Source organism: Mobula birostris, chromosome 18 (assembly GCF_030028105.1).
Source record: "Mobula birostris isolate sMobBir1 chromosome 18, sMobBir1.hap1, whole genome shotgun sequence".
NCBI lineage: Eukaryota > Metazoa > Chordata > Chondrichthyes > Myliobatiformes > Myliobatidae > Mobula > Mobula birostris.
Genome location: NC_092387.1, coordinates 36,633,615 through 36,658,908, shown reverse-complemented (window position 1 = coordinate 36,658,908; position 25,294 = coordinate 36,633,615). Strand labels below are relative to the sequence as shown.

The 25,294-nt window shown below is 39.5% G+C and overlaps 1 protein-coding gene across 2 annotated transcripts in view; it reads right to left on the bottom strand.

Annotated features, from left to right (window-relative positions):
• Positions 1-21,546, bottom strand: part of sec31b (SEC31 homolog B, COPII coat complex component) — a 93,378-nt gene extending 71,832 nt beyond the window's left edge. For both annotated transcript variants that reach the window (XM_072282519.1, XM_072282520.1), the window contains exons 1-11: positions 21,442-21,546; positions 17,465-17,557; positions 15,637-15,760; positions 13,842-14,028; positions 12,148-12,243; positions 7,262-7,402; positions 6,096-6,238; positions 4,793-4,892; positions 4,439-4,600; positions 2,432-2,584; positions 381-611 (exon numbers count right to left, since the gene is read on the bottom strand). In XM_072282519.1, the coding sequence (XP_072138620.1) occupies positions 381-611; positions 2,432-2,584; positions 4,439-4,600; positions 4,793-4,892; positions 6,096-6,238; positions 7,262-7,402; positions 12,148-12,243; positions 13,842-14,028; positions 15,637-15,760; positions 17,465-17,543 (1,416 nt within the window). In that variant the 5' untranslated portion in view covers positions 17,544-17,557; positions 21,442-21,546. The remainder of the gene's footprint in view (positions 1-380; positions 612-2,431; positions 2,585-4,438; positions 4,601-4,792; positions 4,893-6,095; positions 6,239-7,261; positions 7,403-12,147; positions 12,244-13,841; positions 14,029-15,636; positions 15,761-17,464; positions 17,558-21,441) is intronic.
• Between the last annotated feature and the right edge of the window lie 3,748 nt (positions 21,547-25,294).

Genomic DNA, 25,294 nt, shown 5'->3' with positions numbered 1-25,294 from the left:
ATAATAAAACTGATTCTGATCTTGTTGGTTAAAATTCAAGTATGTTTGGCTAGTCAAACAACAAGATGTCTCTGTGCACAATCTATACTTAAATAAACATAAGAGTCAATGAGTATTATGGCTCAGATACAAACCATTCAACTGAGTCTGTGTCAAGCATTTTAAATTGCAATATAATTAATATTCTGATTAGTACTGAAAGAAGCTGTACTCCCATTTAAAGCAAGCTAAGAAGGGTGATCATCCACTACTTTGACATTTGTTTGCTCTAAAAAGGATTTTGTTATATATCCTTTAGGAACAATTTCAATGACGTCAATTTTTACTGTTCTTATCCAGCAAATTCTAACATTTATAAGAACTTGCTAAACAGTACGCACCTTTAAAAAGTTCCAGATGTTCTTTTCAAATTCTGTTCCAGCAACATTAATCTTGGACTGACAGTAATGGATAAATGCCTCTGACCGGAGTGCAGTCTGTAACTCATTTGAACGGCGCAAAAACTCTGTTTCCGTAGTAACCACACTAACAAAGACCTGGCGTGAAACAGGCTGCTGTACCTGTGGAGCAGCAGCTTTGGAGTTGGCAAAAGTAATCAACTTTCCTCCGAACTGCAAATGAAAATGCAGTAGCAAAAGACAGTGAAAAATACAAATTCTCTCAACTTGTTTGTACATAACAACAAGACCTGGAGCATATTATTCTCTAACAGTCTTATGTTTTCATAAATTTATTTCATAAATAACAAAATCTCAATACAGGTTTCCCCCGCCATCCGAAGGTAGAGCATTCCTATGAAACGGTTCGTAAGCCGAAATGTCGTAAAGCAAAGAAGCAATTACTATTAATTTATATGGGAAAATTTTGTGAGTGTTCGCAGACCCAAAAATAATCTACCAAATCATGCCAAATAACACATAAAACCTAAAATAACAGCAACATATAGTAAAAGCAGGAACTATATGATAAATACACAGCCTATATAAAGTAGAAATATTTTTCCACAATCATTGCCGGCATTGTTCTCCGAAGCGAAAATCTCACACAAGCGCTCTCAGCAGAAAATCTCACACAAGGGCTGTTGGCAAAAACACTCTCTCCAGTAACCTTTAAGCTATGAAGCTGCCAAATCATACCAAATAACACGTAAAAATACACAGCCTATATAAAGTAGAAATAATGTATGTACAGTGTAGTATCACTTACTGGAATTGGGAAAGCGCGGAGCACAGTGATGATGGTGTGTTAGGCTGAGTTGTCGGAGTTTGGCTGGTGCAGTGGCCCCCACCCTCTGGGTCACCAACCAATACCGATCCACGAAGCATGCAGGAATGCAGCGGTAGCCGGGAGGCACACAGCACATCTTTAAGAAAAAAGCCAAAATAAACAAGCTAATTAATTAGGTGCCGCCCGACACATAATTGTCCGCCCAATTCAGTGCCGATTGTCGATTGCATCGCCTCTGATCTGGGCCGACAATTACGTGTCGGGCAACACCTAATTAATTAGCATGTTTATTTCGGCTTTTTTCTTAAAGATGTGCTGTGTGCCTCCCGGCTACTGCTGCATTCTCCGCAAATCGGTATCTGTCCGTGGCCCGGGGGTTGGAGTGGTGGGACACTGGGGTGTCACCTCGTCGTCTGTTTCCATTAGAGCAGGCAGCTCATGTTCTCCTATGACTGCCCGCCTCGATGTCGAAGGTCGAGGTTCGTTGTCTGCTGTGGCTGATGTGGAAGGCTTGCTTGACTGCTGAGCCTCGCGCATTTTCTATCATACAGTTCTTTGTAAGCACTCAAACCATCCTGCAAATATCCCCTAAACCGACGTACCCTCTCAAAATTAAAGTCGTACTTTATCATTGCAGCGAAAATCTCAAGCAGCTGCTTCACTTTCACTACTGCATACGGTTTCGATTGTTATCCTTTCCTTTTACAATTGCATCAGCTCTTCATCTATCAGTTCTTGGTTATGGGATGCCAAAACCTTTTCAACATCATCTTCGTCAGCTTCCACAAGCCAAACTCACGTTGTCCTTACTTAGTTCACCACGATTGAAACTTAATTATGCTTAATTATGTCTAGTTTTACACTAAGTGTAACACCCTTACGAGCTCTTTTAGGCTTTTCCGACACCTTAGAACTCATCTTGCAAACGGCTGCTCACAGGCACGTGTTTCAGCAATGCCGGCGAGAAAGCCGTTCCGAATCCCGGGGAGAGCGGCTGCTCGGGGCGCGCACTGCCTTTTATCGCGCGCTGATTTTTTTCGTAACAGTGAAAACACCTTCTGAAAGCGAAAACAGGGTACTAATGGAGGTCTTTCGTAACAGTGAGGTTTCGTAAAGCAAACGGTCAAAAAGCCGGGGACATCTGTATAGTGAATTATTAAGAAAGGAAAACGACAAGACCAATGCTAAAACTGGTCTGACTCACAGCAAATGATGCTCCAACGGGTCTCCTGATCCACTTGGGAGGCTTTTTCAAGGGAAGGATTACAGTGGGCTGAACTGCTTTCTGAGGAATATCTAGAGGTGGAAGTATCTGCCCAGTGCCAAAAGGGTCCAAATTTTTGAATGAAGAAGAAATCTAAAATCAAAAGACACAATATTTTAAAACATTCAAAGTTAAGTATTGCAGAAAACAAAATAAAAGATTCAAATGGCTCTCCATACTTGGGATTTTTAGAAGACATTTGATAAAGTGCCATATCAAAACTAACAGTGTAGGAGGTAAAATTTTAGCATGTCTAGAAGACTGGCTGGCTTACAAGAAACAGAGAAGAAAAACTGATTCTTTTTCTGGTTGGCAATTCGGAAAAAGTAGTGTACCACAGGGATCACATCTGGGGCCTCTAAGTTTTACAAGGTACAGATGGCATGGTTACTAATTTGCTGACAACATAAAAATAGATCCGAGAGCAGAAAATCATAAATACAAGTGATTCTGCAGATGCTGGAAATCCAGAATAGTACACACAAAATGCTGGAAGAACCCAACATGTCAGGCAGCATCCATGAAAAGGAATTAAGAGTCAACATTTCCTGCCTGACCTGGCAGGGGTAGGGTGTGTGGGTGTGTTTTTAGATCAGGGATCAATTTGTGAAATACTATAAAGGACACTACAAAGGGTTGAGGGAGCAAAGATCTAGCAAATGGATAAATGTGTAATTATCCTTTTGGCAGGAGAAATACAAAATGATCTAGAGACTGCAGAGCTCTGAGATGCAAATCATCTGACAGTCCCACAGCATGATTACAATAGGTTTGCATGGAAGCATAGCAAACATAAAGGAAAGATAACAGAATAATATTGTTTATTGGTAAGAGAATTGAATATCTCAGTTGACAAGTTTTACTTCAACAATAGGTGAGACCATATTGTAAGAACTGTGTACCATCTTACTCTCTTTAGTTAAAGGCTGTTGTAAATGTATTGGAAGCAGTCCAGAGAAGGCTTATTGGACTGATTCCTAGAAGGGGTTGGATGCCTTATGAAGAAAGGTTGATATCTTCTACAGTTCAGAAGAATGAGGTGTGGGGTCTTAATTTTAAAAAAATAGATCCTGAAAGGTTTTTACATGGTGAAGGTGGACAAAATCTTCCCTCTTGAATGATCGTGAATCACTGTAGGTATCGCTTTTTAAAAATATAATGAGGTGAGACAATTCTTCACACCCCCCCTCCCCATAGAGCATCAGGAATTTTTGGAATCGTTTTCCTTAAAGGGTTGTGGAAGACAGTGAAGATAGATTCTTGATAAGCAAGGAAGCAAAAGGTCACTGGAAACCTGCAGGAGCTTGGAGCTAACTGAAGAGCAGAGCAAGCATTAAGAACCAAATAGCCCACTCTTCTCCCTCAGTTGTATGGATTTTGAAATGGCAATGAATTATTAACCCAATGTTCAAAGCTATAAACAATCACAGCTCCTTATGGCAGTCAATATATTATCAGTCAAAAATGTGAATGCCAGATGAGATATTATGAGGGATATTAAGAATTTTGCAGAGTTGGGCAACTGCATCAATAAACAGTATAAACCATGAGGTTTGCTAGTAGATCAGAGAGAACAACATCAAAGACATGTTCCTGCTTTAAAGCTGGAGAGAGCTCCAATTTAACAAGAAACTTACTGAAAATGGAGAGGAATGGGGAGGATGAGGAACCATGTGGGGAAAGTTGCAGGGTATGGTGAGAAAACAATTTGACACATTTATAGGAAATGCATTAGCAAGGAGCAATTGAGAAAATTGCATCCATGTTCCCTTAAGAAATCACGCATAATCCATCATAATAAAAAGGAAAAAAATTAGTTACTTTTGATGAAAGTTAATGCAAGTACAATTCCTAATTACTCTGTGTCCTGCACTTGGTTTCTTAAGCTCTCCAACTACATCCCTTAATGATGTACTACACTATCTGACTACAGAGAAATTCACCTACCTTGTCAACATGGTCTTGATTCTGTGCTTCAAGACTCCCTCCCATTACAGAGTAAATACTGATGTGTCCATCAAAGGAAGCAGCTGACAGAACTGCAGGATTACGAGGACACCACTGGACATCAAAGCACCATTGAGTGCTTGTTGGAAGCTCATAGACTACCTGAAACCAATCCACAGAAACATCAAATCACGTCACAAAGGTTAGCAAAACCATTCATTAATGTATTGACAGTTGAAGCAGAAAGTAACAGATCAACCACCATGGCTTACATAACAGTTAGTTCTTTATATCATCTAGGAAAAAATTAGCACTTTTGCATTGTTGTACTGACTATAAATGACAGTCACCCACCTCTCCACTGTTAGGATTCCAGCACAAGATCCTATTATCTTTTGCACTGCTAAGGAGCAACTCTGCATCAGCTTGACACCACGATATGGATAGAATACCTCTATGATAAAATGGAAACTATCAGAAAATCATGCAAAAGCTGTACTCAAAAATAAAGAAACATTAGACCACAAGATTCAGTTTAATTTTCCATGATTTCTCATCGAGTTGAATCTAGTTTCAAGCATCAGAGTTACAGTGATAGGGTTGTGGTGAAAGGAGGACAACTTGAACAAGAAGAGCCTGGAGCATCGTTTCTAAAACGTAGAAGGATCAGGAAAAAAAATACACAGGAAATCTTAAAATAATACCACCAAATTGAAGATTACAGTCATTTTCAGGCAGATTACTTCTGACAAAATTTTAAAACGATTAGAACGCACACAGCATTTTCTAGTCCAGTGCCTTATATTCACACTGAATGTTTTGTTTTACACACACTTTACACCGTAATCAGCCATGATGGAATGACAGAGCAGACTCAATGGGCTGAATGGCCTAATTCTGCTCCTATGCCTTATGGTCTTATAATTAGCTCAAAGCTTAGCAACTCTCTAGCTGGCAAATTGGTCTTGTAACCAAGCATATATCCCAATCAAATCAGTCAAAAATGTTACTTTTTTGTCAATATGGTGGCTTCCAGCTAACAGAGTACCGTTTTCAAATTTTGCAACACAATTATTAGACCCAAGGTGCTAAAACAGCTCAGTTCCTGCTTTACAGGAATCTTGTTAATTTCAGATGTTTAATACATTCTATAACACTTTACGGTATCTAGTTTTACTTTCATGGTAAAAATGAAGGTAAGCACCAGAGATAATTATATAGGTAGCACAAGGAAGGGGAATTTTTAAGTAGAATAAGAGGGTTTGATAGATCATATACATGATTAGGGAGAGAGTGACTGTGATTCAAAAGCTGAGGAAAAGTGAAATATATATAGGCAGAATGAGGAAACAGAACAGCTACAAAAAACAAAAAGAAAATTTTAATTATTAGTAAATAACTGTGTACATAAATTTCTAGAGGGGGAAAAGTCATATTTAAAGATTGCAAACAACTTACCACTGAAAATATGGATTACAATTCTCCAAGACCCATTCATAAACTTTTGATTTGTTTGTAATCATACTGACAATTTGCCACTGCCACATTTTCAATGGTACGTAACAAATTTCCTATCTCCTTATCCACCACACCCTTTTGTTGCCTAAAGGCAGCAGATATGCAATTGCAACACTGTCCCCAATCAATATTTCAGTACCTGGTGTGATTCTCTAGAACTTTGAGAGGGGAAGTTGCAAACCGCAAGTCCCATATTTGTAGCACAGGCATACGATCATCTTCAGATGCAAGAACTAGTTGAGTGGCAACTTCAGGGTTCCAAGCCATTCCAGAACATCGCATCTATGAAAGACAAGTGAAACCATGTTGGTTACTTTACCTGGGCAAATTTCAGTGATCATCTGATAAAAGATCTGAGATAATCTGATTTCACAAAATTAATCTTAGCTAGAATAACACAAATTATGTTCAGAAAAATCTTTTCATTGCCTCAGTTAGCTCACAGGAAAACCAAATGATTAAAATCCCAACAGTATTTTTTTCTGGCATTTGTGTGTTCAATCAGTCTTAAATTGAAAACACATATGGCTATAGCTTGCACCAACGAGGAGCTGGGGTAATATTAATGAAATCTATTTCCATACTAGTGATGCAAGACAGACATTCTCCTAAGGCTCATTAGAACCAGTGAGTGAACTAAGAACTAACCTATTGTTTTTGAAAACAGACGCAGTTTTTACAATTGATGAACGTTTAAATGTTAGTTGGGTCATGCCTGATCTGACCCACCTTCCACACTTACTCTCCATAGCAGCACAGCTCCCCACAAGGCCTTGGTTCCATGTCTCCCCCAACTACAGTGAGAAATACATGGCATCAAGGATTCTGGATAATATATTATGAGACCGCATCCCCAGCATCAACCTGATGATCTTTGACAGCCTATGCTATCAGTTCTCTGTTTCTAAATGTCTGATCATCAGAAACATTTAAAATCAGTTGGCATTAACTTAATTATAAATGTACATATATTGAAATTTTAAAACCCCCTGTGGCAAATTTAATAAAGCTCAGCAACCCCATTCAAACTAAAATAGCCCACTATGTGGCACTATGGCTGGCATAAAGCAGAATAGCTACATATGGTTTATTTCCCCCTACCCCGGCTCAGCTCAGAATATTCCAGAACACCCTGGGTTTTGATGCCTCACAAAAATACTGCTAGCAGGCAGCTTCCTACAGAGTCATTAATTTCAAATTAATTTCTCTATGATTAGGCACTAAATACAATCTTACTTTCACCCACCAGACACAAAAGCCCTTAGCAACAAAAGATACCTTTGGGATTTCAACCAATTTACTCACCCTATTGCTGTGATCACTAACTTTGATGATAGGTTCATTCTTTCTCAGATCCCACACCACAGCTCTGCCACTTGGATGAGCAGAAGCCAAGATATGCTGCACTTGTCGATTCCAGGCCACACAACTGACGTCTTCAGAAGGCTGCATGAATTCAAAAGGTCCAATTGAAAAAGAAACAAAACCTTCAGTGCAAATTGTCTATAATGTCAAGATACAACACGTGATTTCCCCAACTGTGCCACAGACCTCAAACAGCCTGAATCAAAAGTTCACCAAGCACCAACAAATCCACAGAATCAAATGAGAGAAATACAAAATAAATTACAGCTTCCACTTAAATACCAAATTTAATAATAGAAATTCCCCACAGCATTTCACAAATAGTAGACAGACACCAAGGGTTACAGGGATGCAGGGATGTCTAAAAGCTTATATTAAGTTATATTCAACAGTGATAAAGCTCATGAACACAGGATTTAGGGCATTGCAAGGATAATTGAATTCAAGGATTAAAAACAGAAAATGCCAAAAATACCCAACTGGTGGGGCAGGATCTTTGGAAAAAATAGCAATACTATTGCTGCTTTGGCCAAAGATTGATGACCTTTTATCAGAACATTTCTGTTCCAGTATTTTCTATTTTTATCTATAAACAAGCCCTGGACAAGACAGTAACTTCAAAATTTAAAAGTTTTGCATCTTTAACCTTAGTCTGGCTTTATTTGGTAAGAGGTAGGAAGAACTTCAAGTGCAACAAAAGCTTAAATGCAGAAGAAAAAATAAAAGAACTGACCAAACATGGCACAGACTTTCAATGAAGATTTAACATGGACATCTAGCTTAGACTCACTTCACACTGAAAAATACAATGGTAGCAAGCTTATCCATCTCAATCATGGGAGAATAAGATCAAAGAGAAACACAACTCAGTTTGAAGGATCGGCAAAACACGAGATCAAAAAAGAATTTAGCTTCATTTACATCTTCAATAGTCAAATAAAGAGCATCAAAGAGCAAATGATCGATGGAACAAACGTGCCTTCAATCTTAGTTATGCACAGCTTAAACTGAAAACTTGCCAGTTAACTGGGATATACTTATCAAAAATGAAACATAAGAGGCAGAAATTTTAGCAACACACACAAAATGTTGGAGGAACTCAGCAGGCCAGGCAGCATCTATGGAAAAAAGTACAGTCAACGTTTCAGGCCGAAACCCTTTTGCAGGACTAGAGAAAAAAAAACTGAGGAGTAGATTTGAAAGGTGGGGAGGGGAGAGAAACGCCAGGCGATAGGTGAAATTCGGTGGGGGAGAGCTGAAGCAAAAGGCTAGGAAGTTGATTATGAGACAACTCCTTGGTGAAGGTGACAGAAATTTTGCTTCCCCTCGCATTGTGCATTTACCGATTGGCGTTACATACAGCTATGTGGTTAAATTACTGAACTATGAAATGGCTTGGCAAACCACCCAATTCAACGGCAAATTTGGGACAGATTGAAATAAATAAATGTCAGTCTTGCGAACAACATTTACATCCTGTGACAAATAAACTCAAAAGTTGATTCTTTGTTCATATCACAATTCAATCTGACAATCACATCACCTCACATCCATAACTTGAAAAAATGGCAGGTGGTCATTCAATGGCAACTTTCATAAGGAAAAGAGGGAAGGAACAACAGAAAAAAGTAATAATTGGTTCACATTATTTTACACAGACAAGAGAGGATCAGTGTGCCCAACGATACCCCTGCCCCCACTTTGTGCTTTATCATTTTATGATTTACTGAAAATGTAATAATCCACTTCCATCTTCTCTACTCTCTTTTTCCTACAAGTTAATTTTTGGTACAGATTACTATATATTTTTGTTTAAAAATGCTGCACTTATGCTCATCAAGATGTAACTTGTCAAAGTTGGTGATCAGAATGCTTTCATACTTTCTGCCCTGGACATCATCAAGAAACAGAAGCCAGTGTTGCCAAATGCCAAAACAGTTCAAATCTAAACTCAGGAGGTAAGATTTCTAGTCTCATTAACAGTGATAACCAGTGGGCAGAAATCCAGAACAAAATTTAGCCAAGTTTGTGTCTTAATTAATCTGGATTTGCACTTAAAATACAATTATCTAATTTCTCATTAAAAAAAACTCCTAGTCAAAAAACAATTAAAATAAAAATAAAACAGACAGCCTTCCAAATACAAACTGTTGAGTATCAAATATGAAGGCATACAGAAGAGTCTATCTGTCCTCAACAAATATTGACACTATTTCCATTAAAATTTAATTCCATTTAAAAAAAAGTCTGAATGGATTGAAGTGTATTCCTGCCAGGAAAGTTGTATACAGGCAGTCAACAGATTATGTAAGGGCTCCATCCCTGAGAACTGTCAGCAAGTTCGAAATGTCCATTTTCTCTAACAACCCATACCATATCCTTCTACATTCTATAGTGCCAGAATTACTATAATTCCTTCATTTCAGTTGGTAACCATCCAAACAGTACCCATCATTAAACTAATTCAATATACTGTATATAGTCATGATTGAATACCATGAAACATTATTACCTTCAAAAATCCTTTACAAATGTATGGGAGAATTTGTGTAAAGTTGCATTTTCATGAGTCAGGTCTCTCGAGCCCCTGCACATTATCCCACAATGCCAATGTGAATTTGGTTGTATGTACATAAACAAATTTTAGATTAGACATCCTACGTATTGGTTTCACCAACCTCGGACTCTTAGGGACATTTTCGCTGAAGTTAATCTATCAGTTAGATTTTGAAGATTACTTTTATCTGCACCTGATTCTGTTTTCTTGCTCATATGGGTGTATTCTATCAACAACCACCTTCTTCACAGAAATGGTGTCTTTTGAACTATAATGTAACACATCTACCTTTATACACCCAAGTCCTGTGTACTTCTTTCAATACCATTTGTATCTGGCTCTGCCAATTTTAATGTGATTTTTATCATCTTATACCATAAATTTCAACTAATAATTTGAGACTACATTATACCCAATATATCTCATATGTACAACAGCAATGAATTAAAATTTTAACTTCTGGTACCAACAAGGAGCAACTTTGCTCCAACTTGCACAAAATATATACATTAAATAACATGAATAAAGTTAATTAAGAAACAACCAATTTCCCCTGGGATTAATAAAGTATATGACTAATACTCTTATAAATGGTTTCAAAAATTATGTGAACTGCAAATCTAGTTGATATCTAACTGAGAACAGAATCCAGAGATGAACAATGGCTGAAATGAGAGAAACCCTAATGAAAGATGAGCAGAGATATGCCAACAGAACTAGTACTCACAAAATAGCATCACAGATACCAGAAAACATTCAGATTGAAAATGAGTCCATGTGAACTAAAGGGCAATGAGATAGGAACAAAAACTTGAGCAACTAGAGATAGGAAGAAAATGTTAAAGGGAAGAGAGGTAATGGAGATTACAGTGGAGCTACACATATTGAATACAGTGCGAAGTTTAACGTGAAGTAGTTAATAGATTTGTATGGTTGTCAACATAAATGTTCCTTCTATGGCCATAAACCAACGAATGTTTATAAATCCAATAATGACAAGAAGAATTCATGGACATATATAAGTCAGAAAATTAATGAACGGTAGGGAGGTGAGGCAAGGTAGCTATACAAATCAGTCATGATTAAATGATGAAGCCGACTCAAAAGGCCAAATGGCCTAATTCTGCTCCTATGTCTTAAGGTTGCACATTAAAAAAGGTATGAACCTCCTCTCACCAGGACTGTCAGAAGCACAAAGTAAACTTTGTATCTGCTAATTCATGTCATGCCACTAAATCAAACTACCCAGTCCAACAGTTCACCAGAACCAAGCAGCAAAAGGCACATGCACTCAGGGTAATAAACACACCTCAGGGTGACCCACCACAAACAAGAGAAAATCTGCAGATGCTGGAAATCCAAGCACCACACACAAAATGCTGGAGGAAATCAGCAGGCCAGGTAGCATCGACAGAGAAGAGTACAGTCAACGTTTTGGGAAGAGACCCTTCATCAGGATTACAGAATTGATGAAGGGTCTCAGCCTGAAACTTCAACCGTACTTTTTTTCCATAGATGCTGCCTGGCCTGCTGAGTTCCTCCAGCATTTTGTGTGTGTTGTCAGCGTGACCCACATTTATTCGATGTTGAGAAGAGAGCAAATTCACAAAACCTTTATGCAGAGGGAGCTACACACCCATTACGACCAACAGGAAAGAAACATAGATGATACTGTACTTAAAGCCACATTACATTGTAAAAAAAAAGCTGCAGAATAAAGCAAAAGGGCAGAAAAGAGAATAGGCAAAGCACATAAAAAGGAGAGATTCTGCAGAGTTAATTATGCAGATCCTTATATTACAAACAGAATTCTCAATTCAAACCTTACCTCTCTTTGCTGTATATGGTTAGATAGGAAAAAAGAGAGCAAAAGAGTTGTGTTATTTTCATTGCAAAAGAAGATTAAGTAAATATTTTTATGTGGTGTCCAAATATACAGAGTTTGGAAAAATACTGCAGTTTCTATTTATTGAGCTTTAAGTACTGAAATCAGGACAATTTAAACATATTTCAATATATATAAAAATTCATTCACAATATTAAAAGTAGGGTATCAGTTACGATTGCTATTCTAATTGTGTTGTTTATATACTCAAAAAAGGAGGCTAAAGTATCATGAGTAATGATCAGGAGTTGGCACTTGAACAAATCAACACCCCATTGCCTCCCTCCTGTGAACCAAGGAATTTCTGTCCAGCAATTATCTGTACAATCAACAGAAACTCGATACGATGTGCAGTATACATCAATGTCGATAATTGCAACATACCTGTGATTTTGCTCCTGGTGTCATTGGTGTACTGAAGTTATTTAAATCCCAAATATATATCTCAGAATCATTAGCTCCAGAAGCAATCAGGTTGCTCTAAGAAAAACAAAACAATAATTCAAAGGTCAAACCCAACATTTCATAATACAGCAACAAGGTTAAAACATGCTGTAACCACCCCCACCCCCGGTGTCGGGTCTGATATTTAATTATACCAGGAATTGATTTTTAGCCATCCACATACCTTAACGTCCTACAGAACAAATATCTATTAATTTAAATTATTTTTCCCTCCCTGTTGTTGACTCCCTCACTACAGGAAATGGCTTCTCTCTAACTAACCTATCAAATCCTATAATCATCTTAAACAGTACAAAGTGATATAACTTGGGCTATACACAACCTATCCTTTCAAATTAAGCCCTTTGAATGTCAGTACATTCTGTCTACCATCCAGAGTGACTGAAATATCAAAATCTAAATAGACATAGGGAACATTTCTGAGCATCTTTATTGGCCGTATCTTTGTTACACATTTTTCCCCCTTCACGAACTTCTTTGATAAATTCAAATTGCATTATTCTTGTCACTGCTAAAAGTCATGTCATGTTGCAGAAATATCAATTAACCTGACCAGCATTGCAGTTAACTTGGATAAGTACGGTACAGTGTTTCCCTGCCTCCCAAAACCATGCTGCTGTTTATTATTAGATTACAAGTTTCCTTTAGACAATTGAACCTCTTCAAAATCATATCTCAACTCTTTGCCATGTTTGTATAGCAGAATAAATAATTCATTCAAAAATCCCAGAGTTAGACGGAGGATATTTGGGATTGTGTCAAAAAATATAATGCCAGATCATTCTGTACAAGTTAAAACTGCTTGAACAGACTTCTATCTAAAGATACCATCAGCATAATTTAAGTGATATCACATTTCCCACAAACTGCATTGAGCACTAATGAATAAAGAATCAATAATTTTTACTATTCTTGACAATATGCCTTGAATTATTATCCACCAAGTCATACTGAATACAGGAGGAGGAATGCTGGAGGAATCTACCAACTTTTGGAAGTATGTATTTTGTACCCCCCCCCCCACCCCTTCAAGTTGTTATTACCCTCCTAACAGAAAAACTAGGCAGCCCAATTGAAAACTGAAGACCCTTGCAAGTCTTTGGATAATATAGAAAGAATTTTTATACAGCAAATTTGTGTTAGGCACGTGGCCAAGTGGTTACGGCGTTCGTCTAGTGATCCGAAGGTCGCTAGTTCAAGCCTCAGCTGTGGCAGCGTGATTGTGCCCTTGAGCAAGGCGCTTAACCACACATTGCTCTAGTGATTAGTGATTGCTGTAGTGTCTGTGCGAGGAGTGGCGCCCCACACAGACTTCCAATCTGCACCTTGTAAGGCATGAAAATGCCTGACGCAGGCCTCTCATGGTCTAAGTCAATGTTCCCTCCCCTTTTGTTACAGCGTACTTCTGTAATCAATTCATGATTTTTTTTTTAAACGCACAATAGATGCCAGGGAGTAGTAGCCTACAAACATATTAATTACTTTGCAAAAAAAATGACAAAATAAAAGTTTCCTGCTATTTTGTAAAATGATAAACAGAGCGGCAAGTAATACTATATATTACTCAGTAGTGAAGGTGCTTTTAAATATAAGCAATACCACAGTTTCAATACCTGAAAGGGGTTAAAATCCAACCCTCGGACAGGGCCCCCATGTTTCGAACTCTGGCCGATGATGGGATCGTTTCCAGCTGTAAGAATCTGTTCTGCGCTATAAAGGGTGATGGTCCCAGTGTCCCCTCCAGCTGCTATGACTCCGTCAGAACTTATACCATGGTTGCTCCAAATAAGTTTGTGAAATCTGTAACATTTACCACATACAATTTCTTTGTACATCCCAAGGAAACTTTTGAACCACATTAATCCTCATACAAGTCATCTCGCCACTTCTGTTCTGCTGAAGTTATACAGAATAATGCTAGCGATTCTATTATTTCCTCAAAATTATGCTACATAACAAGAGTTCCTTGAACAACTAATCTGCTGGAGAAATTCGATGGGCTGAGCAACATTTGCTGAAGAGTACACGGGGAGAAACTGTCAATGTTATGGATCAGAACCCTGTATGTGTGGAGAGGAGAGATGGTCAGTATAAAAAAGGGAGGGGAGGTGGTGAAAAGAAGCCAATGAAACAACAGGGAAGGGGAAGGAGGGAGGAAGAGATGGTGGGAGCTGGGGTGGGGCATGGAGAGTGGTGATGATAAGGGAGAAGGAGAGGAGGAGAGAGGGAGGGTGGGAAAAGGGGGAAAGCACACCAGAGAGATTGGTTACCTAAAACTGGGAAACTCAATGCTCATGCTATTGGGTTGTAGACACTATAAGGGAATATAAGTTGCTCATCTAGTTTGTGTTGGGTCTCACTCAGTGGAGAAGGCCGAGCATGGACAGTTCAGCATGGAAATGAAAACAGGAATTGAAATGGCCTTCAAATGAGAGCTCAAGATGAATGCAGCTGCTCTGCAAGTTGGTTTCCAGTCTGTGCTTGGTGTCGCTGATGTAGAGGAGACCACACTGGGAGGCTATCCGCAGTGAATGAAGTTGAAAGAGGTATATGGGAACCTTTGTCTCACCTGGAAGGGCAGTTTAACATCCCCAGATGAAAGAGAGGAGGGAGGTATAAGAATAAGCATTACAACTCTTGGAATTATACAGGAATATGCCAGGGATAAGGGAGGGATAAGTGGACTACGGAGTGGTGTAGGGTGCAGTCCTACAGAAAGCAGAAAGAGGTGGGGAAGGGATGAGGCTGGTAGTGGGATAACAATGCAGTTGTGGAAATGACTGAGGATGGATGAGCTGGACACAATGGCTAATGGGAGTGAGAGGTGAGGAGAAGTGGAACTCTATCTCTGTTCCAATTGGAGGGAGGTGGGGCGAGTGCAGAAGTCCAAGAAACAGAGGCCATCAGAAAGGGCTTCATGAATCACAGCAAACAGGAACCTCCATTTCCTGAAAAAGGTCAGTATTTCAGACATTCTGTAATGGAAGGCCTCATCTTGAGAGCAGATGCAGCAGACATAGAGAAATTGGGAGACAGGAATGGCAGCCTTACAAGATATAGTCAAGGTAGCTGTGGGAGTCAATGGGTACTTTGTTCTCTAAGATGGAGTCTAAGAGAGTGGTTCTGGAAATGGTCCACATGAATTTGAGCGTGGGGTGGAAGTTAGAGGCAAAGGTGATAAAATAGATGAGTTCAGCACAGGTGCGAGAAGCAGTACCAAAGGAGTCAGCGACGTAAAAGGAGGTATGGATCAGAGACTGTTCCAAGTAGGCAACAAGTCCCTCTATAAGAATTTAGCCCAATAGTCAAACAGCTAGGTTCTACTACGAACAAGTGCCATTTGCCCAGGAATTCTCTTTAGTAATTTATGGATTATTACCACGTTGGGTATGTACACCACATATTTACCTGGTGGTCGCAGGTAGACAGCCCCGCAACTTTACATCCAATGATGGATCTGAAAAATCCAGCTCATAGATCTCTAATGCTGCATTTGTACTGAAGGTAGCATCCAACTGTTGTGCTGAGGTACCTATAGTTTAAAGGATAATAGTATAACTTACTCTACAATAATAACTGATAGATTTAAGCAATTTAAAAGTGATGTTAATGAACTATTCAAAAGTTACCCATAAGTCCATGACCATTGTTTGAACAATTTGAAAAGCAGATAGGATCTGGAAATGTAACATATACGGTGAAGAAAACAATAAAGATAAAAAAAACTCCACTTTTATAGCTCTTTTCACAACATCAGGATGTGCCAAAGCACCTTGTTGTAAATTCAGTGCGCTGAAGTCACTTATGATATGGACAAGGACCATGAACTAAGGAATCACGTTTTCTGATTGCCTTTATATCCACATTCCTATGTTGTGTTGAATATATACAGATGTGCTATTAAATATTGTGTTAAGTGCCCAAAGCTACAATCATCAGTCTTGAGCTGTATGCCCTGCGTAACAAGAGATGGGGGCCAAGAAAATTATGTTAATGATGTTGGCTGAAAGCATGAAAATGCGTTGCTGAATGGGGGATTAGTTAAGTAACACAGTCACTATTATACAGGTTGATAATCATGTTGCTGAAATGAGCAATATTGAATCCAACTGTAATATCCTGAACAGTCAACCCTGATAATATCTGGAGTACATTATCAGGGTTAACTGTTCAGAATACTACAGTTGGAGTGTTATATTGTGAAAGCTGCCACTTTTCATCTGAGATGTCAATTTTAGTAACTCTGTGGGGCGTATCTGGTTGTTTTATATGTTAAAAATTTTATGCAAATACAGTTGGTTATTGTTGAAATATTAAACCAAGACTTCAAGTGCAGAACACCATTACACTACTCAAAGAGACGACTGCCTTCCTGGTCCCTTCACTAATATTTATCCTTCCACCATTACCACTACAAGTTTACACACGGTTGTTACTGGGCTAGACCTCTGCATAGAAATCACTTGACAATGTACTTAATTAACTATAAGGTACTTAGGAAGTAGCGCTCAAGAAAGCCGCTATTTAAATTCACACTTGCTCTTTTTATACTTTAGTAATACTTTACTGACATTCAAATCTATCTAATATGTCCTGATCTTGCTTACTTCAACAAGGAGTTCTGCTGTATGACAATAAAAAGCTGTAGACTCTTATAACACGCCTTTGGACACAGACCCACAGTAAAACCATTATTTGGTCAGGTACAAACAAGAGAAAATCTGCAGATGCTGGATCTGCAGGTAATCCACTGAAGTACAAAGAGTAGTTCAATAAATGCTATGGTCTGCCAGTGCTGTCAGAGGACAATGCACACTGCTTCATGCACTAATGTTCAATCAAGTCATTCAAGATTGTATAATGTGCAAATTCCTTTCACACAATTTAAAAAACTGCTAAGAGAATTAAAATGTCAAACTTATGCAGCAGTAGTGTTTGCCGGATATTGATTTTCAGGCACTTTTAGAGATGCAGAACATACTGTATCTTGACCTAGTTAATATTAACTAACACCAAATGACTATAATAACTAAAATCCAGTAACAACGCTTGAAAGGCACATTTAGAAGTTATGATCACATATATTTACAAAAAAGATATTTTGTTAACAACTATACCAAAAGAAAAATATAAGCAAAATTGCTTATAAGAATACCACCAATTCCAAAATGGAAGCAATTTTTTAAAAACTTTACATTGTAAGATACTTGTGATTTGAAGCATTTTCTGCATTTACCTGTGGCCAAATAAAGGGGATGATGTGAAGCAGGGCTCCAGGACTGAACAGCTGTCCTCTCAATCTCCTTCAGCTTCATTTTATCTTATTAGCCTGAAACAAAAAAAGTGATCATGACAAACTGCCCAATATTAGAAAGTAAACAATGTTCTCGTCAAGGTCACCTACCATCATTCACAGAACAGACAACAGTACAGCACAGGAGCAGGCTATTCGTCCCACAAAGTTGTGCCACACCAGGTAAAAAGCAAATCAAAAACACCCAAACACTAATCCCTCCTCCTCACCCCTTGACCATATCCCTCCATCATCCTTACATCCATTTGCCTAGATGACGTAGACTAGATTTTCTATTAATCTATTGATCTTCTATTGCTATTATGCCCAGATATTAATTTTGAAGAATGAATTCCTTGAGATGGAACCAGTCAGCTTCTTAGCAGCTGCCAACTCACTGTGCTAAAAGGAGGCAAGAGTTCACAGTATCAAGTGTGCAAAGATAAACCTGTATGTATATATATGCAAAGCTATATTTTATATATACAAACACATCCAAAACTTTTGCACAGTACTGTATAGACACACACACACAATACTGTGCAAAAGTCTTCAGCACATGTAAAAATATTCAGTGAAGAGAAGATACTTTCAAAAATAATGAAGTTTCTAAATATCAAAAAAAATCACTAGAAAAGCCCAAAACAGTAAAAAGCTAAATCAAATCAATATTTGGTGTGACCACCTTTTGCCTTTAAAACTGCATCAAGTCTCTTCGATACACTGCCATGCAATTTTATAAGAAAATTGGCTAGTAGGTTTTTCCAAGCATCTTGGAGAACTTTGCAGACTTTGGTTGTCTCACTTGCTTCTGTCTCTCCAGATAATCCTAGACAGCCTCGATGGTGTTAAGATCAGGGCACTGTGGAGATCATACAAAATTCCTTGTTCTTTTTTTCACTGAACAGAACTCTTTATGATCTTGACCAGGTGTTTGGGGTCATTGTCCTGCTGTAGAGTGAAGTTGGAATTGATCAGATGCCTCCCTAACGGGTATTGCGCAATGAATGAGAATCTGCCTGTAATTCTCAGCATTGTGGATTCCGTTAATTCTGACCAGATCACTAACTTCATTTGCAAAAATGCAGCCCCAGAACTACAGAGAACTTCCAGCATGCTTCATCGTTGGCTGCAGACATTCATCTAGCTCTTTTACAAACAAACTGCCTCCTGTTTGAGCCAACAATTTCAAATTTTGACTCCTCACTCCAGAGCACTTGCTGCCATTGTTCAGCACCCCAGTCCTTGTCTTTTTGTGCATAGGTGAGTCTCTTGGCATTGTTTCCACTTTGAAGGGATGGCTTTTTGGCAACAATTCTTCTATGAAGACCATTTCTGACAAGACTTCTCTGGACTGTAGAGGGGTGTACTTGGTTTCCAATGGTTTCTGTGAGTTCAGAGCTGATAGCAGTGGTGGACTTCTTATGATTTAAAAGGAACATCAGTTTGATGTCTTTCGTCTGCTGCACTCAGTTTCTGTGGCCGAATACTGTGTTTCTGGTCTTCAACCTTGCCTATTTCTTTGTGCTTCTTCAGAAGAGTTTGGACAGCACATCTTGAAACCTCCTGCCTGCTTTGAAATGTGTACTTGGAAGACACATTGCTGATTCAGGGTGACCTCCTTGTGTCTTGTTGTTATGCTCACTTTTACCATGGTATGGAATTGATGTTTCGAAGGCTAGACTGTCACAGGTGCCACACCCTCACCTTTTAGTTTGGCTGTCTTCGCCCAGCTTGATTCCTTCAACCATTTCTGTTTCAGTTACTCAGTTTAGTTCATTCAACTCATTATGTCATTGATTATTAGCATCCTGTTTGTCATCTTTGTTTGATCATGTGCTGGGCTATATACCCAAAAAGTAATCAAGTTTTTATTTGAAAAATGGTCTATTACTTACATGTTACTTTCTTTAACAAAATACAAAAAAATTCTCTAACATTTACATTTTTGAAAATTAATGCTTGCAAAGCTAAAATTTGCACTTTTCTATTGATACACTAATGCAGGAGGCAAAAATACACATCTAAAACAACATTTACATTAAAAATCTAGGGTGCCTAACACCACAAAATACTGTATACACAAATACATACTGTATATACATATATAGACACAGAAAACTTTAAAACCAGTGTTAACTGCCAACATGCTGTAAATCTGAAATTTAAAAAAGATGCTAGAAATATTCAATAGATCAGGCAGCAGCTAAGTTACAGATTAGTGATTTTTCATTAAAACAAAGAAAAGTTAGAACTTAAATATGTTTTAAGATGAAGAGATCAAAGAAAGGGAGGCAAAAACAGAGGGGATATGTTGTTAAGGTGAAGCCAAAAGCCTTAAGGATACAGCTAGTGGTGGTGCTGCCAACTGACAGACAGTGGTGAAGGCTTATTAATTTACTGCTAATTGATCAGGAAGAGAATGAAACAGAATGAAGGGTTACTGAGGAAGGAAACAAAGTTTAATGCTTCATCAGTGAGACACAAAACACTACTGTTGTAAATCTGAAATAAACAGAATACTAGAAATACTTAGCAAGTCAGGCAGCAGGAGGGTAGAGAAAATCTGAGTTAATGTCACAATTTGATGATCTTTCATCACAACTAGACAGCTCTGATACAAATTGGATAGACTACAAGTCTGCAATTTTAAATTCAGTATTAATTCCCAAGGGCTGGAACGTTTCTAGATGTAAGCTATCTGACAAGTTTAGCCTGGCCTCATTCTACAGTGTAAAAGACCAAAGACAAATGTCAGAGTAGAAATTAAACAGAGAATTAAAATAAAAGGCCTTCTATTTACACATTTTCCTTACAGACTAATTTACAGTGATCAACAAGCCATTCAACAGTCCCTCTCAGCTGACACCACCACTTGTTTAACATCCAGTCTTTCATCCTCCAGCCTGGCACAAACATCACTAACTCTTCTCACAGTTTACAACATTTGCTTTTTAATTTAGCCTTGTTTTGATAAAAAGTCATCTATCAAAATGATAAAATGCTTTTCCCTCTACTCAATCTGCTGAGCAGTTCTAATTTCTTTGGAAATTTAACAAATTTGGAAATAATTTATAATGGGAATGGGATTAAATGACTATTTGGAATTGATTCTAAAATAAGTGCAGACGCAGATTCAAAGGGAACTCCAGATTTTAAGTTCAGTTACATAGTGGCACCTCATCTGAGAAGCAATTATTCTTGAGGGGAAGAGGTGTTGGAGGGGGAGAGGATTGCAAAAGGAGGAATTGAGAGTCCAGGATACCAGGACAAGATTTAGGAAGATTAGGGTGGGGCTGGGAGAAGGGGAGGGACCAGGACGGCGCAAATTACGGGGACTGGGACAAGAGGAATGTCAGAGGGTAGAGGACAAGGGTGAAGTGGGTAAGGGCAGAGGGGGTGATGGGTGGGATAAGAGTTTGATCAGATTCTAAGTTTGGGACTGGGAGAGGTTGGAGGCAGAAATCCAAGGTATTTACACATATATTAAAATAGAGATGTTAAAAGTCATTCAGGATCGCAGAGATTGGGCTGTTAGCTGAAATATTTCGTGAATCAGAACACAAGGCGACAGTGATTCCAAATGCAAAAGTTTATAAAAAGGCGGGGATTCCGAGCTCGACTACAGGAGCTGAGAAGTTGTATGGGAGTTTCTCAGAGTCATTAGTAACAGAGAAGCCTGGAAACTGTAGCCTCCATGGCTGAGGAAGGGCTGTGGGGAGTTGGGCAGGAACCACGGGTAAAGCGGCAAGAGATCGCTCAAGACTCCAGCGCTGTCATACGGCGGGCAGCAGGGTCGGGGCCTGTAGAGGGACTAAGGCCTACCCCCTTGCCCACTGTTGCGCGCTCCTGGCTCGCGTCAACCGTGCCACGCAGCCCGGCCGGCCTCTCAGCGCCCCACCACGCAGGCCGCCGCTTACCGTCGGGACATCGGCAGTAATCCACACAGCGAAGGGACCCCGCTCCCTCACGCCGCTTCGCCGCGACGTGGCAACTGCGCCGGCGCGCAACCTCCGTTCCGTCGTGGGCACGTGACTGGTGGGCGGAGCCACATCTCGACCACCTTGGTGAAGCATCCTGCGTCGGGGTTCATTGACATCGAATCTTTCCCGTCTGAAAGCAAAGTAACTATCTTCAGAAAGGAAAGCTGAAAATGCTGTAAATACTCAAAAAGTCCGGCAATGTTTGTAGGGAGAGAAAGATCAAAGTTACAGTTTGAAGGGAATCAGGTTTATTATTATTGACATAAATCGTGAAATTTGAGTCTCCCCCGAAACGTCGACTGTGCATTTCTTTCCACAGATGCTGCCTGACCAGCTGAGTTTCTCCAGCATCTTGAATGTGTTAATCATTAAACGTTGCAACACACACAAAATGCTGGAGGAACTCAGCAGGTCTGGCAGTATCTACTGAAAGGGATAGACAGTCGATGTTTCGGTCCGAGAGACTTCTTCAGGACTGGAAAGGAATGGGGAAAGACGCCAGAATAAAAAGGTGGAGGGGGGTGTTGGGAAAGGAGGATAGCTGGAAGGTGATAGGTGAATCCAGGTAAAGGTAAAGGGCTGGGGAAGAAGGGATCTGACAGGAGAGGAGAAAGGGAAGAGGTGAGAAGAGGTAAGAGGCAAGATTGGGAAAAAGAAAAAGTTATTACCGGAAGAAGAAATCAATATTCATGCCATCAGTTTGGAGGCTACCCAGACGGAATTCATAAGGTGTTGTTTCTCCACCCTGAGGGTGGCCTCGTCTTGGCACAAAAGGAGACCATGGACCGACATGTCAGAATAGGAATGGGAATCAGAATTAAAATGCTTGGCCACCGGGAAGTTCTACTTTTGGCGGATGGAGTGGATGAAGTTTATTGTTTCACAGCAGAGCTACAGTGCAAGACATAAGTTACAAAAAATAAATAGTGCAATATGAGTGCAGGAGCCATGAATCTATTTTCTACCCATAGGAGCCATGTATCTATTTCCTGTCTGTATCGTATTTTGTGCCAAACCCGATGCCAATTTATAATAAATGTCCACCTCCCGTGTATCATCCATGTTCCTCCATTCCATCAGAAATACGAAATGCTAAAATATTCAATATACTTGTAATAATGATCAGAGGCACAGAGAGAATCTGTATTTACTGACAGGTAGCCTTCAATGTCTCAACTTAAAAGCACGTGGGTTCACAAATTAACTACATGTGTGCACACCCACTAGAATTCCCTGACCTTCCATGAACAATGAAAAGAAAAGGCATTACCCGGGAAAGGAATCTATGCTGACCAGGGATTCCTCACGGTCACAATCTCCACATATCCGTGGGATCCTCCACTTCCGTGATGGCTGGTCTCTGGAGAGTTGTCTCCCTTACATGTCTGGAGCTCCTGAATCTTATAGTGTTCCTCATCAGTTGAACTGATGGACCTCCATCCCATTGCCTTAAAGTCACCTGACCTACCTGGGTCACCTTCTTACTAGCTCTAGTCCAGGGCTACAACCAATGTTGTTCAACATTTCTGCTCACCCCCTGTCCTTGATTAATCCCAATCTATTGATTTGTAGATTGTGGTTCCTTCTGGCCAACAACTAATCTGTAGAGAAAAATAGACGAATAGAGAGAACAAAGGGATTGCTGATGGGGTGACACCGAGAGAAGCATTATGACACAAATTAGAGCAGGATGGCTTTTTAATTGTAGCTAAACTATCCAGGGATGTAGCAAAGGGGGAATGAACAAGAACAGAAAGCAAAACCATGAAGTGAGAATGTTGAGGCTAAAAACAAACTGATTAGAGTGGAAGTGAAATGGAGAACTAAAAAAAACAAGTAGCAGGTTAAGATTCACCTTTCTGGATTAAATACTGTAGATGTGTTTTGCAAACTGGACACTCAACCGTAATACGTTTTTCCATTGTTGAGGAGATATCTTCCTAATTACCTATTGTTCTTTCCTGCTAATTTTTTGTACTCATGCACTAGGACCCTCAGATACCTTTGTACCACAACATTTTGTAAGTTCACCTTGTTTGAAAATTCGCTTTTTGATTCTTTCATCCAAAGTAAATAAACTTATAATTCATAATACTTGGAATTGTAGCTAAACTATCTGGGGATGAACTCATCATATTCCCAACTGCCTACTTTTCCCCCACATATGACCTGTCTATATTCCTTCACAAGGTCTTTGTATTCCCCTCACAATTCACAAACCTAAATATTTTTGTACCATGAAGGGGTCTAGCTAAGGACACTTGGTCCCTCTGAGCCAAGCGAATCATAAATAGTTGAAACCCCAACACTGATCGCTGTGGCACCCAGCTGTAGTGAACATCTGATAATCTGCAATCTCTGTATTCAGAAATCTCAATGCTTTAGCATCTCAGCTCACCAGGTGATAGTGTGCTGCACTCACTGGGTTCCTTCACTTCACTCCCACTTAGCAAGGCTCCAACTCGCATGCTCCGTGCCGTTTGTTGGGATCCCAAATCTTGTACTCAGCAACTGCATGTCAGGACCTAGTTTCCAATGCTCCCTATGCATTCACCAATGTCCTGCAACCTGATAACTCCTATCAGGGTCTTTTTACCCTTACAGTTTCTTAACTCTACCCACAAGGATTTCATATCTTCCAATCCTTTGTCACCCATTTCTATGCCTTTGACTTCATTTTTTTCCCCAACAGAGTCATCCCATCGCCTCTGCTTATCTGCCTGTCTTTTCAATACAATGTGTATCCTTGGATGTGAAGTTCCCAATGATTAATTTTCTTTCATCCACAACTCAGTGAAGGTCACAATATCATATTTGCTAATCTCTTAACTGTGCTACAAGATCATCTAACTGACAGTGATATAAAACCCGATTCTGATTTTGATTCTTGCTTTCTGTATTTGGCTTTTCTTGAATTTTGGTACTTGGCAATCTTCTTGGAGTTCTTCAAAATCCAGACAATTTTACATAATTACCAACAAAGCCTTCTGCACTTTCACTACAGTTGCATTGTAGATTCAGAAGGTGCAACTCCTTGCTCTTTTCCCTCTTTCCTTTTTACAAACACTCCTTCCAAATAAAGCAGTGATTTATTTAGTGGGAGCAAAGGATTTTGGGAATGGCAAGGGTGTGGGACAGAGGAGTGCCAGAGCAGGAGGTGGCGTGGATGACTGTGGGAAGGGTGTGGGACAGAGGAGTGCCAGGGCAGGAGGTAGCATGGGTGCAGACACACCCAGCCCTGAGACACAGGCAAGGTCATTTGATTCCAAGCCATTGGTTTATTGATCATTACAGGATGTCTCACTGCTGCTTCCTGCTCCGTCCTTGGCCCACTCCATTTCTGATCTTCCAATGAGGTCTGCCTTATGGACCTCTGGTTGCCTCCTCCTGGTCAATAATCAGCTCCTTTGCCCTGATGACATTGAGTAAGAGGTTGTTGTGGCATCACTCAGCCTGATATTCAATCTCCCTCCTATATGCTGCTTCGTCTTCACACTTGATTTGGCCTATGACAGTGCTGTCATCTGCAAACTTGAATATGGCATTGGAGCTGTGCTTAGCCACATAGTCATAAGCATAAAGCGAGTAGACTAAAGGCTAAGCACACAGCCCTGTGGTGCACTTGTGCTGATGGAAGTTGTGGAGGAGATGTTGTAATCCAAACTGACTGGGGTCAGCAAGTGAGGAAATAATGGATCCAATTTCACAGGGAGTTAGTGAGGCCAAGGTCTTGAAGCTTATTGATTAGTTTTGAAGGGATGATAGAATTGAATGCCAAACTGCAATAGAA